Source organism: Amaranthus tricolor, chromosome 8 (assembly GCF_026212465.1).
Source record: "Amaranthus tricolor cultivar Red isolate AtriRed21 chromosome 8, ASM2621246v1, whole genome shotgun sequence".
Classification (NCBI taxonomy): domain Eukaryota; kingdom Viridiplantae; phylum Streptophyta; class Magnoliopsida; order Caryophyllales; family Amaranthaceae; genus Amaranthus; species Amaranthus tricolor.
The window spans coordinates 27,732,115-27,748,757 of NC_080054.1; the positions used below are offsets into that span (position 1 = coordinate 27,732,115).

At 27.1% G+C, this 16,643-nt stretch overlaps 2 protein-coding genes across 3 annotated transcripts; both read left to right on the plus strand.

Annotated features, from left to right (window-relative positions):
* The first annotated feature begins 1,788 nt into the window (after positions 1–1,788).
* LOC130820673 (transcription factor bHLH18-like) lies at positions 1,789–9,436 on the plus strand. Its single transcript, XM_057686130.1, has 4 exons — positions 1,789–2,008; positions 4,996–5,289; positions 7,718–8,122; positions 9,239–9,436. Exons 1-4 carry the CDS (start codon positions 1,961–1,963, stop codon positions 9,311–9,313), a joined length of 822 nt encoding a protein of 273 aa, XP_057542113.1. The 5' UTR covers positions 1,789–1,960; the 3' UTR covers positions 9,314–9,436.
* A 1,628-nt stretch (positions 9,437–11,064) lies between these two features.
* On the plus strand, positions 11,065–15,008 carry LOC130820674 (transcription factor bHLH25-like). 2 transcript variants are annotated; one of them, XM_057686131.1, is made up of 5 exons: positions 11,122–11,168; positions 11,320–11,390; positions 12,502–12,897; positions 14,027–14,398; positions 14,731–15,008. In XM_057686131.1, the coding sequence occupies exons 2-5, from the start codon at positions 11,355–11,357 to the stop codon at positions 14,806–14,808; spliced, it is 882 nt and encodes a 293-aa protein (XP_057542114.1). In that variant the 5' UTR covers positions 11,122–11,168; positions 11,320–11,354; the 3' UTR covers positions 14,809–15,008. The 2 variants fall into 2 exon arrangements, with proteins under 2 accessions (XP_057542115.1, XP_057542114.1); XM_057686132.1 differs by having other exon boundaries at positions 11,065–11,390.
* The last annotated feature ends 1,635 nt before the right edge of the window (positions 15,009–16,643 follow it).

Below are 16,643 nucleotides of genomic sequence, written 5' to 3' on the forward strand. Positions count from 1 at the left end.
TCGTATCTAATTTCGTTATCAAAATAATAATATAAATTTTATCAAAATAGTAATTATAAATTCAAGTTTGACAAAAATAATAGTAGATATAATTTGAGAATATATAAAATATATATCAAGCAAAATAATGTCATATAAAATCATGCATTCTATTAAAACACATTAATTATCACTTAGCACATTAACGAGATAGTCCTAATTAGATGGACATTGAGAATTACCTTGTCACGCAATCCTAGACAAACGTATGCTCCTAATAATCTTTATCTACGAATCCGCTATCTACACGATAAAATAATATATCTCAAATTAATACTCCAATCAACCAATAATAAATTAAAAGACTCTCGTTTTATATATATTTAAAATGGCAATTTAAAAAAAAGTAATTAGAAATTTTAAGAGTAGTATACAAGGAAAAGGAGAAAGGTTAAAACAATAATATGATTAAAAGGATTTTAAAAGAAAAGAAGAAAAATAAGAAAAGAAAAGTAAAAAGAAAAGTTAAACTTAGGAAAAAAAAATTGGGTTATACAGAACCCAACCCACGAAAAGAAAGGGCAAGAAGAGAGAGGAGGAAGGAAGAAGGAAAAAAAATTAATACTCCATTGTGAAGATGTTACATTAGCATTGAGATAAAAGTACTTATTTTAAAAAACGACTTAGAACACATGTCACACTTTCATTAAAAAAAATTTTCCGCTTATTTTCTATCATTGACATGGAAATTTTTGATACTTGACTTCATATCTAAGCAAACAATTAACATATTAAAACATGTAATATTTGTTGATTGACTGTAAATATATGTGATCTATTGATAAACTATATTTCCATATGTAGATCTATAATTTTTTTTATCCCAAATCATAAAGAATATTAAAATTTGGTTCATTAAACCATTATCAAAACTGGAGTGATCAAACCAATTAAAAAAGAAAAAAATAAAATATTATTTTTCAATTTTCATACACAATCTTAAGTCATAAGCTCAAAAATTATACTATAATAGTAGTGTGTTATATTGAGTTTATATATTTTATAATTCATTTAAAATTTTTAATAATTAATCATACATGATAAAAATTTACGAATTAAATTATAATACAACTATAATATATTGATGGAAAATCTATAATCTTTCAATGATAAAATCATAAAATAAAAAGATTTCTTAAAAATAAATAGAATATTTGATTGCATTTAAAATTTAAAAAAATCTATTGACAGACATTTCTTGACTTGAATTTTATGATTTCATTAATATAGCTTAACAATAATAAATTTGGTAATTTTTTATTGATAGGCGGTTTTTTTGTCTATTTTTTCACATATATGTTTTAATATAATTGTATAACATATTATTTCTTCACTTTGATTATTATATTATTATATAAATACAAAGATTTAATGATAAAGTCTATATTCTACATGAATTAATCTTATTAAATAATATTAATATAATCTTATCTGTAAATATTTATAATATCCGTATTTTATTGCGTTGGTCCAATATACATTTTCTGTCTTAAAGTGATCATTTATAATGTTAAAATGATCACTTATAACTTTAGGAAAATCATTTTTTATAGTTTTAAAGTGATTACTTATAACCTTAAAACGATTACTTACAATCTTAAAGTAATTAATTAAAGAAATAGGCTAATATATAAGCACGTCTCATGATGAAATGGTATCATACACGACGAGCTGATAATGATAATAATAATAATAATGTATCCTTATAAAGCTTGCCATGTGTGCAATTTCCTATTGCGGTTGATTTATTATTTAACAAAGTGTGCAGAAGTTTGTTCTTTGTTCATTCATCTCTATTATTATTATTACTCAACTCTCAACTTAAGTTTACTTCCCATGATTTAACTTCAATCAATTTGCTGCCAAAGAAAGGAGAAGAAGACGAACATATACAACAAAACTACGATACTTTTGGATTTTTATGGCTTCCTCGTCTTTACCTAAAAATACCAATTTCTTTGGTGAACTTGTAAGCCATTCTCCTATCTTATTTTTTACTCTTATTTTTTTTTTTTATATATTTTTTCTATTATTAATATAGTTTTGATAGAGTGTATAATATGATGATAACTGGTTACGATCCACCCTCAAATATTACTGAAGTTTTAAAATTTTTAGATAGTTAATTTTTAAAAATATTATGTTTAATTAAGTCACAATATTTGCTCATTTAATTCACTGTTAATATAATATTACTGTTCAAATAGCCATACAATTGATATATAATGTTCATCTGAAAAATTTTGGACTCACCTAATTTATTATCATGGTTTTGCATTAGCCTATCGTTGAGTTAATTTCATCACATAATATCAAAGCCAATGTGATATAAGTTTATAAATTTGAATCTTATCTACTCTTAAATTTTAATTTAAAGTATAATATGTAACGCTAATTCTTAAATGAGACGGTCTCTCGATGAAATCATCTCTATTGGACTGACTCAATATACATTTTTTGTTATAAAATGATCATTTATAACGTTAAAGTGATCACTTATAATTTTAATATAATTACTTTTTATAATATTAGGATGATTACTTATAATCTTAAAGTAATCAATTGAAGAAATGAGATATAATATGAATGTGTCTCATGGTGAGCTGAATATGTAATGAGATGTATACATTATTTATATATATAAAAACAAATGTTATTTTGTAAATGTTCAGAAGGTTATGTGTATATGTAAATGAATTATAAGTTAATAGTTTTAAAGGTATTATATATTGGAATAAATTATAGTATGTAAATGGAGTAGTTCTAAAGATTACGTTTAATAGTATAAGTATTAATTAACTTAAAATGATATCAATATGATAGTTTGTTATAACTAAAGTTTTATATTTTTATTTTTACTATCTTTTTTGGATTTTTATTAGTTGCTTTAGATTGTGTCATTTTATAAGGAGAAAATGAATAAAAATGTAGAACCTTTATTTGAGACGGAGAAAGCACATTTGAAAGAATATTACTCATCGTATCATTTTCATAGAATATATGGTCTATTAATATTCAAAGGAACATGATAGTCTTTTATTTTGCGTTTGTAACACTTTGACTCTTAATTTTTTTGGTAAATTAACTTTTATGTAAAAATTTATATAATGGTATATATAAGATGATCTTGTAAGCTTCTTAATATATCACCAAAAAAAAGTTAATTTATTGAAATATATAATTTCAATAAATTAACTTTTTAGAATTTTACTTATGTACAACTAAAACTATTAATAATTAAAAATGTGCATTTATAGCGTGTATAAAAAAAGACATTATGTAATTTATTCATTTTATTATATGGCTAGTAGATAACTTGGATCATACTGTAATAAATAAAATTAAAATCGACTATGTTTATGAGAGATTGTCTCTCAATTAGACGATTTTAAAATCTATCCAAATATGAAGCTAATTTCATGATAACAACATCTCATACAATAATTTGTGAATAAAAATATACAAATTAGAGATTGCTACATTAACTCGTATTTGAGTCTAATTCAAACCATTTTATTATTTCTTATCCCTATCTACAAGTAAAAACATATAAATTAGAGATCGGATCTGTTAACTGGTATCTTGTCTACTTTAATCTATTTTATTTAATTATTCGGTATTAATTTTATATATTCATATCCACATATAAAATATATAATCTATACTGGATCAATTAACTAGAATTTTGTCCAATTTAATTCATTTGTATTTTTATACTGTTTGAATTTTCTTATAGACCTTTTATCTACAAATTAAATTAATATATGTAAATCAAAGACTGAATCGTTTAACTCACATCTTGTCCGATTCAATCTATTATTTAATTGTATCAAATAGTGTATCAATTTTTATATAGCCCTATCTACAACATTAGTTGCATTTATTTAATATTTATCGGTGAGATAGTCAGGAAGATAATTTTAATGTGTATATATCACTATTATTTAGGAGTAATAAATTTCCTTGGAAATGTATGGCAAGTTGTGGTTCTCTTGGGAAGCCAATTTGTGGATTATTGATAAAGTCCATTGAAGTAATGCCATAAAATTCATATTATTTTGAACGAATCTTGTATGAGACTGTTTCATGTAAAATAGACTCATATAAACAGCCTAAATTATTCATATTAAACAAAAAAAATTTTAAAACTACCTCAAAATAGTTTTTTTTTGGAGTAATAATTAGAATCGGTTCAGCTTATATTAAGTCGTCTCACAGTTAAACAGTCTTAATAAAGAATTTATCAATCAGTTTTCATACCTTTTTACCTAGTGCGGGTAAATACTTCATCTAACTTTTAATGGTAAATGCTTCGTCCAACCTAGAGTTTTTAAAACAATTTTTAAGTCTTAATATCTTTAAATACGAATTTCTAAAATTATAAAATATACTTCTTTTAATTCTTTTAACTTATCCCGTTTAGTTACTATCCAATGCACTAATTTAATTCAAAATATATTTAATTATGCATGATTAAAAATTATAAAATTTGATATTAATATAATTTACATTGAGACGAATTAAACAAGATTCCACTAGACTATATTTTAACGTCTATATTAAGAATAAACTACAAATTAAGAGTGATCATTAAATAGTGTCCAAAAACTAAATGAGACAACTTAAAAGAATTGAAAGAAGTATTATAAAAAAGTTACATCAATACGAATTTAACGAGTTCTTACATGGAAATATTTTATCTTTTATATATCTTTTAAAAACCTTAGTCAAATTTCTTTGTATAATTGACCACTTTAATTAAAATTATAAGTTGTCACTTTAACACATTTAATATTGTATATTGGTCAGTCCAATAAAAAATGGTCTCGATTCTCGCTAAATAATTTTCTATTTTCTAGAATTTCCTGATTCTTGCACGCTCAATTATTATCCATATGCAAGACACAAATAAAAATATTTAATTGATATGAAAAATGCTAATGCATTATTTATTAGGATATGGAGGAGGATGCAATAATGTTGAACGAATTTGTGGTCGATTGTTTAGTTGATAATCCACCAGAAGCAGAAGAAATGGAAGCAATGATGACAGCAATATCATCTTCAGGCTCAGAAAACAACTCATCATCAACAACAATTGATAATAAAAATGGTGTACCGCCGCCTCGAAAGAGACCCAAGAGACTGCCGGAACAATGTCAACACCATATTATTGCCGAAAGACAACGTCGCCAAACTCTAAGCGAGCGTTTTATTGCTTTGTCCGTCTTAATTCCAGGCCTCAAAAAGGTAACTCTACCTTTTAGCTTCCATGTATCGTCTCTAACAAGGGATGTTTCATGGGCCGGACTCATATTTTGTGTCCTTCTCCAGCTCAGAAGGTCTTTGTAAGGGTCAGACTATACTATAATTAAAATGAAACAAGTTATAAAATGGCTTAATAAGGGCAAAAACGAGCCTTTGTAAATAACATATTAATATATATTTTAAATATTATAAATAACAATGTCAATTTTTAGTAGTAAAAATGGGCCGGGGGACCGTGCCAGCTTTCAAAGCCCAGCCCATTTTAAGCCTAATTAAATTATAAATGACCCTTATCCGGCCCAACACATATTTACTTAAGCCCGACTCGGCCCTTATCCGACTTGTTGAACACCCCTAGTTTCTAATAATCGCTTCAAATTTAGTGAATAAATTATACTTTCTCCATTTACAATATGTTTTTTCCATCACTCAATGCACCTTTCGATCTACCAAATTCTCGAAGCTAACATATATGGAGTTATTGGTTGGTTTGACCAATTAAAAGTATTGATTATTGAGTTTCTTTTGTGATTTCATGCTTCTTTGCAAAATTTTGTTGACGTACCACCATCTAACCGTATTCACAAAACACAATAAATGAATTTTTAATAAATTCTTCATTTACAAAATATAAATATCATGTATAAAAACTTATAAAAGTATTTACCTCTGCTGAAATTGTATGAAATTTAAGGCTTTATCCATTGATTTTCACAAATTTGACAAGTGCATTAGAAAACATTCGGATTGTCGGTTGGTTGTTTTGTAAAATACAACCACACATGTGAAACAGCTCTACCACTAGGAGGTGGCTTTGCCGGAAAAAGTTGTCTTACTAGTTCATCTTCATTTAAATTTAAATATAAAGACATACTCAAATACCACAGTATATAAATAAATAATAATTTAAAATATTTAATCAATTCAAAAAATAAAATTATAAAAATAACTGATACTTTGGAAATTAACTCGTTCACCATGAGCTTGTCTTTGTTGTTGTTGTTGTTGTTGTTGTATTTCATGTGATCTCGTTGATGACTGTCGAGATCTAAGTATCCCAATAGGGGTCGTTGGTTCCTCTTCTTCTTCTTCAATTTGTATTTCTCTTTCCACTTCTTCTGCAAAATCGTGTAATTCTTGGTCGTACCCTTCTTGATAATTTGGTTCATGATCACTAACCAACGGAGTTGAAGTGGCCTTTCTTTTGGAGCTATAACCTCCTAATGATTTTGCCACCTTAGTAACTTGTTCAGAGGTTGTTTTCAAAAAAGAAGACATGATTATATTGAATAATGATGTAATTAAGAAATAAATAGATAATTAAAAGACTAATTATGTAATTAAGAAATAATTAAAAGACTAATTATATAATTAAGAAAATAATTGCGTAATTAAGAGAATAATTGCGTAATTAAGTAGAGAGAGTAGGAGAAGAGATAATTGTGAATGAAAAGATTGAAAGTGTGGAGTATATATTAAAAAATCCCAACGGCCAGTAACGGCTATTTTTTGACCGGTTCCAAAGAACCATTGGGCCGGGTGAATTGCATGGTTCTGGTTTCGGTTCCGGGGCGGTTCCTTGGAACCGGTGATCCTGGTGAACCGGCCTGCGGTTCTTTGGTCTTATTTTGACGGTTTTTCCGGCGGTTCCGCGGTTCGGGACTTGTTCGATTCCGGGTAACCCGCTCCGTAACCATCACTAGTGGTGGGTATGAATATAGAAAAGTGTATACCACATTCAGTGGCGGATCTAATACTCAAACTCAGTGATAACACAATCATCACAAAACAATCAATTAAAATTTTTTTTAAAAATCATTGAGATATATATATATATATATATATATATATATATATATATATATATATATATATATGTATATATATATGTATATATATATATATATATATATATATATATATATATGTATATATATATGTATATATGTATATATATATGTATATATGTATATATATATGTATATATATATATATATATATATGTATATATATATATATATGTATATATATATATGTATATATATATATATATATATGTATGTATATATATATGTATATGTATATATATATATATGTATATATATATATATATATTAAAAGTAATTATTTTGAATTCAACCCAAAAAAATATTTTATAATCTATTACGACAAGTTTTCATATGTGAACATTTATTTTCCAAATTACGAATTAGGAATTAATAATAATAAGAGACAAAAATTACACAGAAAGTGTGTAGCTTAACTGGTCATAAATGTTCTCTAAACACTCCAATACAAAATTTCAAATCCTATCAACAAGTTTTTAATATCAAATAGAACATTGTTAAGACTTAAGAATGATCTAATTGATATTCGTAATTAACAATTAAAACTGAAATATGTGTTGCAGCTGGACAAAACCTCAGTTCTTGGAGCAGCAATCATCCACATGCAACAACTAAAAGAAAGAATAAAGATCCTTGAAGAACAAATCAATGCTAGAAAAGCAGTTGAATCCTTTGTTGTCATCAAACCACCACAAACCAGCTGCATTGTTGAGAATGAACACAATAATTCTTCATCCACAGTATCCAACATTGACAATCTCTCCAACAGATTATGTAATGATTATCAACTCCCAGAAATCGAAGCAAGATTTTCGAAAAATAATGTCCTTATTAAGATTCACTGCCGATTACAAAAGGGTATTCTCATCAAAATCATGAAGGAGCTAGAAAAGCTTCAAGTTTTGATCACTAGTACTAATGCTGTTCCTTTCACTAACAGAACAATGGATATAAATATTATGACCCAGGTTTGTGATCTTCCTCAACTTTAATAGTACTTGTTAGAATTTATAAAACGGGTTTGAAAACCCAAACAAGAAGAAGAATAGGTAACCCACATATAAATCCAAAGGAGATTAGTATTAAGATCATTTAATAGTTACTCCTCAAATTTATAACGTGACTATCCTTAGTTTTCTCTGGTGTGGGGACAACTCACATGTGGTAATAATAAACCCTTCAACATTACTTACTTATGAATTATGATTAGGGTTTTGATTGTTGATTTATTTTATTAGTGTGAAGTAATTACCTTTTTAATCAAAAGCTTAACATGATATTGAAGTCGCTTTATTACGCCCCTTGTCTTTCACGTAGTTGCACTAACGATTCACTTAATTGATGAGGGTGAGTTGAGATTCGAGCCTAGCTATGACTTGGGTTTCTATACCAATTTAAGAAACCAAGTAGGTTAAAAGCTTAACACTGTTTGGATAATAACTTTGGAGAGAGAAAAAAAGAAAGAATAGGAAGGGGAAGGGAAGAGAAAAGGAAAAAATATAACACGTTTGCTTAGGAGGGAAGGAGAGAAAAGGAAAAAATATAACACGTTTGTTTAGGAGGGAAGGAACGAAAAGGAAAAGGAGGGGAGATGAGAGTTTTTCCTTCAAATTAAATTTTCAACTTTAAAAAGTTAATACTTTAACGAAAATCATTCATCCAATCCCTTTAAACCCCTCCTCACCAAATTCCTTCAACACACTCTATTTCTTTTCCTCCCGTTTTGTTATTTAAACACACTCTATGCCTTTTCCTCCCTATCGAACTTTGGAAAGGAATTGAGAGGGATCTCACATCCCTCCAAGTCCCTGCCATTCCTTTCTCTTCATTTTCTTCTGTCCAAACATATTCTAAGAGTCAAGCATGAGAAGAGTTATTTGTGTTGTATCCGCAGTTTTAGCTTAAATGGCTCTCACACAAAAAGCATAATAAAGTATGTATCAACATTGTACAGAACTACGAATATGAACATCAACTTAACCTTTTTGTTGAGTTGATTCTTTGACAATTTGTAATTTGTTATAATTAATAATCGTATGTACAACGATTTTCTTTTAATCAATTATTGTTTTGTGTATTTGCAGATGGAATCCGACTTTAATATGCGACCACAAGATGTTGTTGAAAATCTACGTTTAATCTTTAACGAGCAGCTTTAACTAGTTCAAGCTGTGTTTTTTTTAATATCTTTATAAGAGAATAAAATGTAAACCGAACAATCTATTTATATTATTTTTATTATTAAAATAATGATTTTATTACCTAAAAACAAATATCTATACAATTACTAATGAATATACATATGATACATTTTGTTATAAATATTTTTATATCAATTAATATATTTTATTAGAAATCGTATAATATGATAACGATAACTAATTGTATATTTCTTTGAAAATTAAATGTACATGTAATTGCAAATTAACAAGCACTATACATAACAAAAGATTAATAATACTTATAATGTATAATTAATTATAAACCTAAAAGCAACCCAAATACAATCAATGTCAATAAAAAGTTACAAATCATATGTTCTCATTATTCCAAGTTAGAAAAAGGGCGACAAAATGGGAAACAAAAATATGCTGTTTCGTCTTTTTACATTGCCTATCTAGTTATTATTCCAGAGATTGTACTAACACTCGTTTGTATGCATACTAAGAAAATAATTTGAATGATTTATAAATTATATATATAATTAAAAACGGTCCATTGGTTAGTGGTAATAAATGGCGGTAATAGAAATAATTAATAGTGTAAAATTTCATTAAAAGTTTCATATCATTCCCATAGTAATGAAACTTTGATCACAAAAAAGTTTTTTTTGTTTACGAATTTTCATTACCACCTAATACCATCTCTCCCAATGGTAATGCATTGGAATGAATTTTATGAAGAAAATAAGATGATCAAAGTTTGACAAGCATGACCATCAAGGTAACCAAGAGATTTTTCAACCAAAATTACACTTGTTTTTCATTCCCATTATTAACGTTTATTACCACCTACCAAACGGGTCGTAAAAGTAAAGGAAATGAATAGTAATATATGAATCTGAATCAAAAAAGGAAATTTCACGTGATAACTTTGAGTATTCAACATTTTCACGTGCTAGAGAAACTTTTCTTTTTAATTTCCATGGTAAAGCTAAACATTCAACTTTTTCATGTAGTAAACAAAAGGTTAAGTTCTTTTTTAAATAAAGTACTCATTTTGAATATATTTAAGAAAAATATGTCCATAGGGTGATCGTGATATATTTATAGAAAAAAGTCGTCATGATTAATAAACTTGTATATTCAATTAGAACGTTAATCATTTGCCGCCTATCAAGTTGAAATAAAAGGCTTAGGGTCACCACGCAAATTAAAAAAGGTGTTTGTCTACCACATGAAAAAGTCAAAAAATTTTTTCAAAAGGAATACGAATATGAATTATTTATCACATTTGCTCACCAAATTTCTATTTTCGAGCGGAATATTGGGATGGTGAAAAAGATAGTACTTAAATGGTCTTTTTTCTAATTTGATAAATGTGTGGAACATTTTTTTATCATTATTATTTAAAATTTTGTTTTATTCTATTTTAGGATAAATTTTGAATAACTTGAGAAGATATATAAGTTTTAAAATAGCTTTGCAACCAAATCACACAAAAAAAAAACAATAATTACAAAGTAGGTTGAGAACAGAAAAATATAATGATAATCAAATTTAAAATTATATTTAAAAAAATAATATTTACTCCAACTAAATAAAAACTAATTCTCCAATAATCATCATTTTGAACGGTCAATCAAAGGGTGACTTTCTTACTACGCGGCCATTTTTGGATACCAACCCATTAATTAGTAAAAACCCACATGTTTATATTAAAGTTCTTGCATTATTTTATTTTATAATCAAGATCCAGCAGATTATATAAATATTATATTATATTATAATTTATAATAAACTATTTCCTTTTTTATACAATCACTAATCCTTGCTAGTTGGCATCTCTTACAAGGTAAAACATCAAACCATCTTCCCCAACCCTTCTAATTTTTATACTTAACTAACAGCAAATATTAGAACTTTAAAACTTATAATTAGGGATTTTAATGCAATATTTGATCTTTAATTGTTTTTATCATAACCAATTTCCTTGATTGATGCAGTTTTTAGGACAATTAATTAATCTTTCAACAAATTCATGGATATGTCATCTGGTGATTGGTTATCTGATCTTGTAAGTTCTCTAACCTAATCTTTATGCAAATTAAATTCATATGCATATCTATATATATATAACTGCGTAATTCTATAGTAGTTGACTTATAAATCTACCACCATAATCATTTAATATCAAAGCTGGTTATTCGATTTTCAAATCTGAGCCGTTGGTTTTTTCTTATTAAAATTACCCTACCTATACACATACTTATCCTGATAATTAATGGGAGTGTGGAGCAAAAATGTTCAACAACATTTGATGTTGTTGGAAAATGATATATGTGATTTGACATTGAAAAATTAGAGAAAGGTTGACTAATATATACTTAATAGACTACTTCCTCTCCAATTAATTGGTTTTAGGATGGAATTATAACTTCATTAAGTTTGTGTGCAATTGACTCTGATAACAAAATAATCAGAGGCATGTTTGTTTTGAATTATTGTAGAAATTTTAGGGTTTAAAAACAAGTAATTAAATTGATTCAAAATTAGTATAGACTAATGTATACTCTCTCCTATTCACTATTATTGTTTCATTTGCTTTTGAATAAAATTTATTATCATAGATCACTCTTAATTTGTGTTTTATTTTTAATGTATGATTTAATATATAATCATGTGAAATCTTGTTTAATTCATATTAATGTAAATTTTATTAATATTAGCTTGTTATAATTTTAACTCAAATACAATTAGAGAGACTTAAGATCACTGAAATAATACATTCACACACGTATCAAAATCAAATAGAACAATAATAGTGAATAAGAGAGAGTATTATATGCTACAGCTAGTTTCTTGAGAGACCGTTTCTTTTGAAAGACGTATCTTAAGCCTAGTTCATTAAAAATTCATGCTTACTTGTCGTATTCTTAATGTCTACTTATATTATCAATATCTTAAATGTTTACTTACATCATTTTTAATGCCTACTTATAATATTTTAAAAAATATCTAATGGGCCGGTCCAACTAGACACGGTCTTTCAAAGAGACCGTCTCTCACAAGAATTTGTGTATATGTTATCGGACCTTTCATATAGGAAATTATACCTTGGATATCTTACACATGCTCAGAACATACGACTTTGATAATAATGAACACAATGATTTTTGACTTTGTAGGCCAAGGAAGATCCAAGAAGTATAATGAATCATTGTGATATGATGATGATGATGAACTCAAATATAAATGATGATTTGTTTGAGAATATTTATGAAGTGCAAGATAATATAATGGAAACAGAACATGATTTTGATTCATCAGTTTGGGAAACTAATAATAATAATAATAATAATAATAATAATAGTAGTAGTAGTTGGAGTTCATCTGGGCAGCTTATATGTTTTGGGAGTTCAGAGTTTGAAACAAAGCCTAAGATTAAGAAAAATGGTGGTAAGAAAGTAGATAATAATTGGTCAACTGCTTCAAAAGAACATGTTGTTGCTGAAAGGAAACGTAGGGAGAAGATGACTCGAGGCTTTCTTTCTCTGTATGCCCTAATTCCTCACCTGCACAAGGTAATTAAATTCTATGCTTTCATTTTCATCTCATTATATTAATTTTTTTCGTTCCAAATTGATGTTTGAATGTTCATGGAAATTTAAAAATTGAATTTTTCAAATGGTGAAGATATTATTTATTGAATAATAAAGTTTATGAAGAAAAAGTATGGACTATGAGCATTAAAAATTGATATAAATAAAGTTAATAGAAAAACCAGAGATATTAAAATAAAATTAGTAGGAAATATATCAGGACCATGAGCATTATTAAAATACTAAAATATTAGTGAAAAATCAATAGGTAGCATAAGCATTAAGAAATATTAAAATTGAGGTGAAAAATGTGATATAAATAAAAAGATTTTGTAAGAAAATAATAAATAATAGAACTACTTAAAACGAAAAATGAAAACATTATGATAAAAACAAAAAAGTAATTTATAGCACAAAAATAAGATGAAGATATAAATAGAATAAATAAATAGACGAGATGAAGATAAAAATAAATATGTAAAAAAGATTACAGAATAGAGGAATTACCTATTTTTAATTTATTATAATCCTCGGAAATACTCACATTTAGATTGACAAAGATGCCTAAATTTAAAGGGAAGATTAACATTTGCACTTAGGAATTTAATTGGAATTATTGGGTTTAGATTTGTTGATTCAATTTAATGTGCCCTACAAGCACATTTGTACTTTTAGCTTGCTAAGTTAATGTTTTGAGAAATATATTCCCTTCAAACATCACTTGGACACTTTATTAGTCAGAACATGTTCTAAAATAAACAATATTAATAATTTGAATATATAAATTAAATATATCAGTGTGCATATTACACTAAACCTGTAATTCTAAAGGCGAACATCATTAATAATGTCAAAGTATGTAGCTTTTTTTGTTGTGCGAGTAATTTTTTTAAATCACAAGCATGCCACAAGTAGCAGGGTATTTATGCTCGAACGAGCTATAAAACTTGCTTGGACAAGCATATCTTATTTGCGCGAGCAAATACTTGCTTAACCAAACATTTACATTTAAAAATTTCTATATTATTCAAGATTTTTTATTGCGTTCAATTCACACATTAAAGCTATTCTAAATCCTTAGGGTTTAAGTTGTTATATGTCAACATTGCAGATGGATAAGGCATCAATCCTGGCAGATGCAACTGAGTATATAAAAGAACTTGAAGAACAAGCTAAAAAGCTAGAGGGGCAAAGTACAAAAAGAATAGTGGAGTCTGTTTATCTTGTTAACAACATCATGCCAAACCAACAATTATTAATACAAAATAATAATAATAATAATAATAATAATAATAATAATAATGTCTTGGAAATTGAAGCCAAGATGTTAAATAACAATATTCTCATCAGAATTCACTCTCTAAAAAAGGAAGGCCTTATTCAGAAAATTCTAGAAGAAATTGTCAACCTTAGACTAACAACTATCAACTGTATAACAATCCCTTTTGGCACCTATGCTATTGATGTCACCATTATTGCTCAGGTATGTTCTACTATTTTATCTCTCTCATTTTGTATTATTTGATTGAATAAATGTTTATAATATAATTCTAAATATTGCAAAACGAATAGAATAATAAAATACTTCCTTCTATTCAGCTTAAATGTCCCATTTGACTTTTTATACTTGTCGGGGCAATATTTTAATCCTTAATATCTTAAATTATTCTTAGTTAAAAATTATAAAAAGTTGATATTAATAATCCAACTAAAATAAAAATGGTATTTTTTTGTTATTACTTATTTAAATCTCAATTATAATCCCAAAAAATAGTTTTTTAAAATGGTTATGAAATTTTGCACTTACTGATGCAGGTGAGTGATGATTTTGACATGACAACAAAAGATTTGATGAAGCACCTAAGAGAAGTTCTTCAAAATTACATTTTCTAAATTGTAAAATAAAGTAAATGCATGCAAATAATGGAAATCCTTATCATTTTTTTGTCTTTTTCTTATTGTCAATTTTCAATTGTTCCACACTCTTAATCTAAGCTTAGATTTAATTTGCTGTTGTCAGAAAGATGCTTATCCTTTTCTTGTTAATAAGTTAATTAAATACTCCATTTGAAACGCTATTTAATTAATTTACCACGTGGTACATTTGGCTTTGGGAAACTTGTAATTTAATGTTTATTATATTGATGAAAAGGGATCATATAATTGACCCTGGGCAGTTTGGTTCTCAGCTTTTTCGGTTGGTTTTTTAATTGGCTTTTGGCTTGTTGGTTAGTTAAACATTCAAAAAATGTTTGGTAAATAGCTTTTAAAGCAGCTGAAAAGCTTACTTATAAGCCAAAATGAGAAAAGCTGCTCCAGCTAGCTTTTAATACTTAAATTTACCAAACATCTCCGCAAACAACTAGCTTTTTTAACTAACTTAATAGCCAAGAAAAACAATCAAGATTTCCAGCTAATCAAACAAGTCAACTAAAAAATCCAACGATGAACAATTAATTACCAATCACCCCACAATAATAATAATACATTGTTTACTTAATTCATATATTCCTTATACTCCCAAAGTGTTAATGTGGGTAGAATATTATGGGAGTGTAGTGGGCTAATGACGATATTGGTTTTTATTAAAGTATGGTTATTGTTTAAGAAGAATATAACATTAATTACTGTTTGGTCAAGTTAAATTTTTGATTGAATAATTAAATTGATTGCTTTAATATGATATTAGACTTTAACGTGATAGAATTTTTATGTGTTTAAATTTGCCCACCGTACCACTTATTTCAATGTTGAATATTTAATGTAACATCGTGTATGAGGAGAAAATAATGTATCTAATTCAAATTTTGAATTGCTTTTGTATAAATTAGGATATAATTATGAATTTAATTTTTAGTTGAATTTCAATTGATTTTTCTTTATTGTTCTATACTTTTTATGATATCTTTCAAGTATATACGTCAAGTGACTTTTGTTTAATTTCAAGTTTCATTTACATATTTTTTAGTGTTAAATTTTATGTTAGAATTTTTGTTTGTCTATTTTTTTCTACATGAATGTTCAAGCATCTTTCAATACTATGTTGAGTGAAACTTGGTTGTTCCAAACCAGAACTAAGCAAGCAATGAATCCCAAACTCAAATGCAATGGTAGGTTCTTCTCTTTGAAAACTTGAATCCAGCTAACAACTAGCTAATGAGAATTTAACAAGTAAATTAAGCAATAAGCAATTATAAGCTAGAAATAGTGTGCACTTGTGTTCCCCCGTTAATATGCTGGCATTCACAATAAGTCCAACCTAATTTAACATGGTATCAGAGCCGATGGTTCGATCAACAATTTAAAAATGGTAGGTTCGAAAAGAATGGCGTTCCTACCCTAATTGATTACTCCTACATGCGAACTTGATGGGAGTTTGCATGTGAGGGGAGGGGGGGTGTTGGGATGAGTTATCCCACATCGATAAATTGAAAATGGTGTGCACGCTTTATAAGCTATTAGAGACCTTCTTCCCATTGCCATATTTTTTTGGGATGGTATACATCTCCTTGGCTTATGAAGTGTGTGCACTTGTGTTCCCCCGTTAATATGCTGGCATTCACAATAAGTCCAGTCTAATTTAACAAATAGATATATAAATATTCACCTAATTTAGACTACATCCTCCTTAAGATGGTTTTCTTTAATTATTATGCAAAAATATAGGCTTCGAAATTATACTTTATTATATTACATGTAGATTCAGGTGTTCAAATGAATTTTGAATA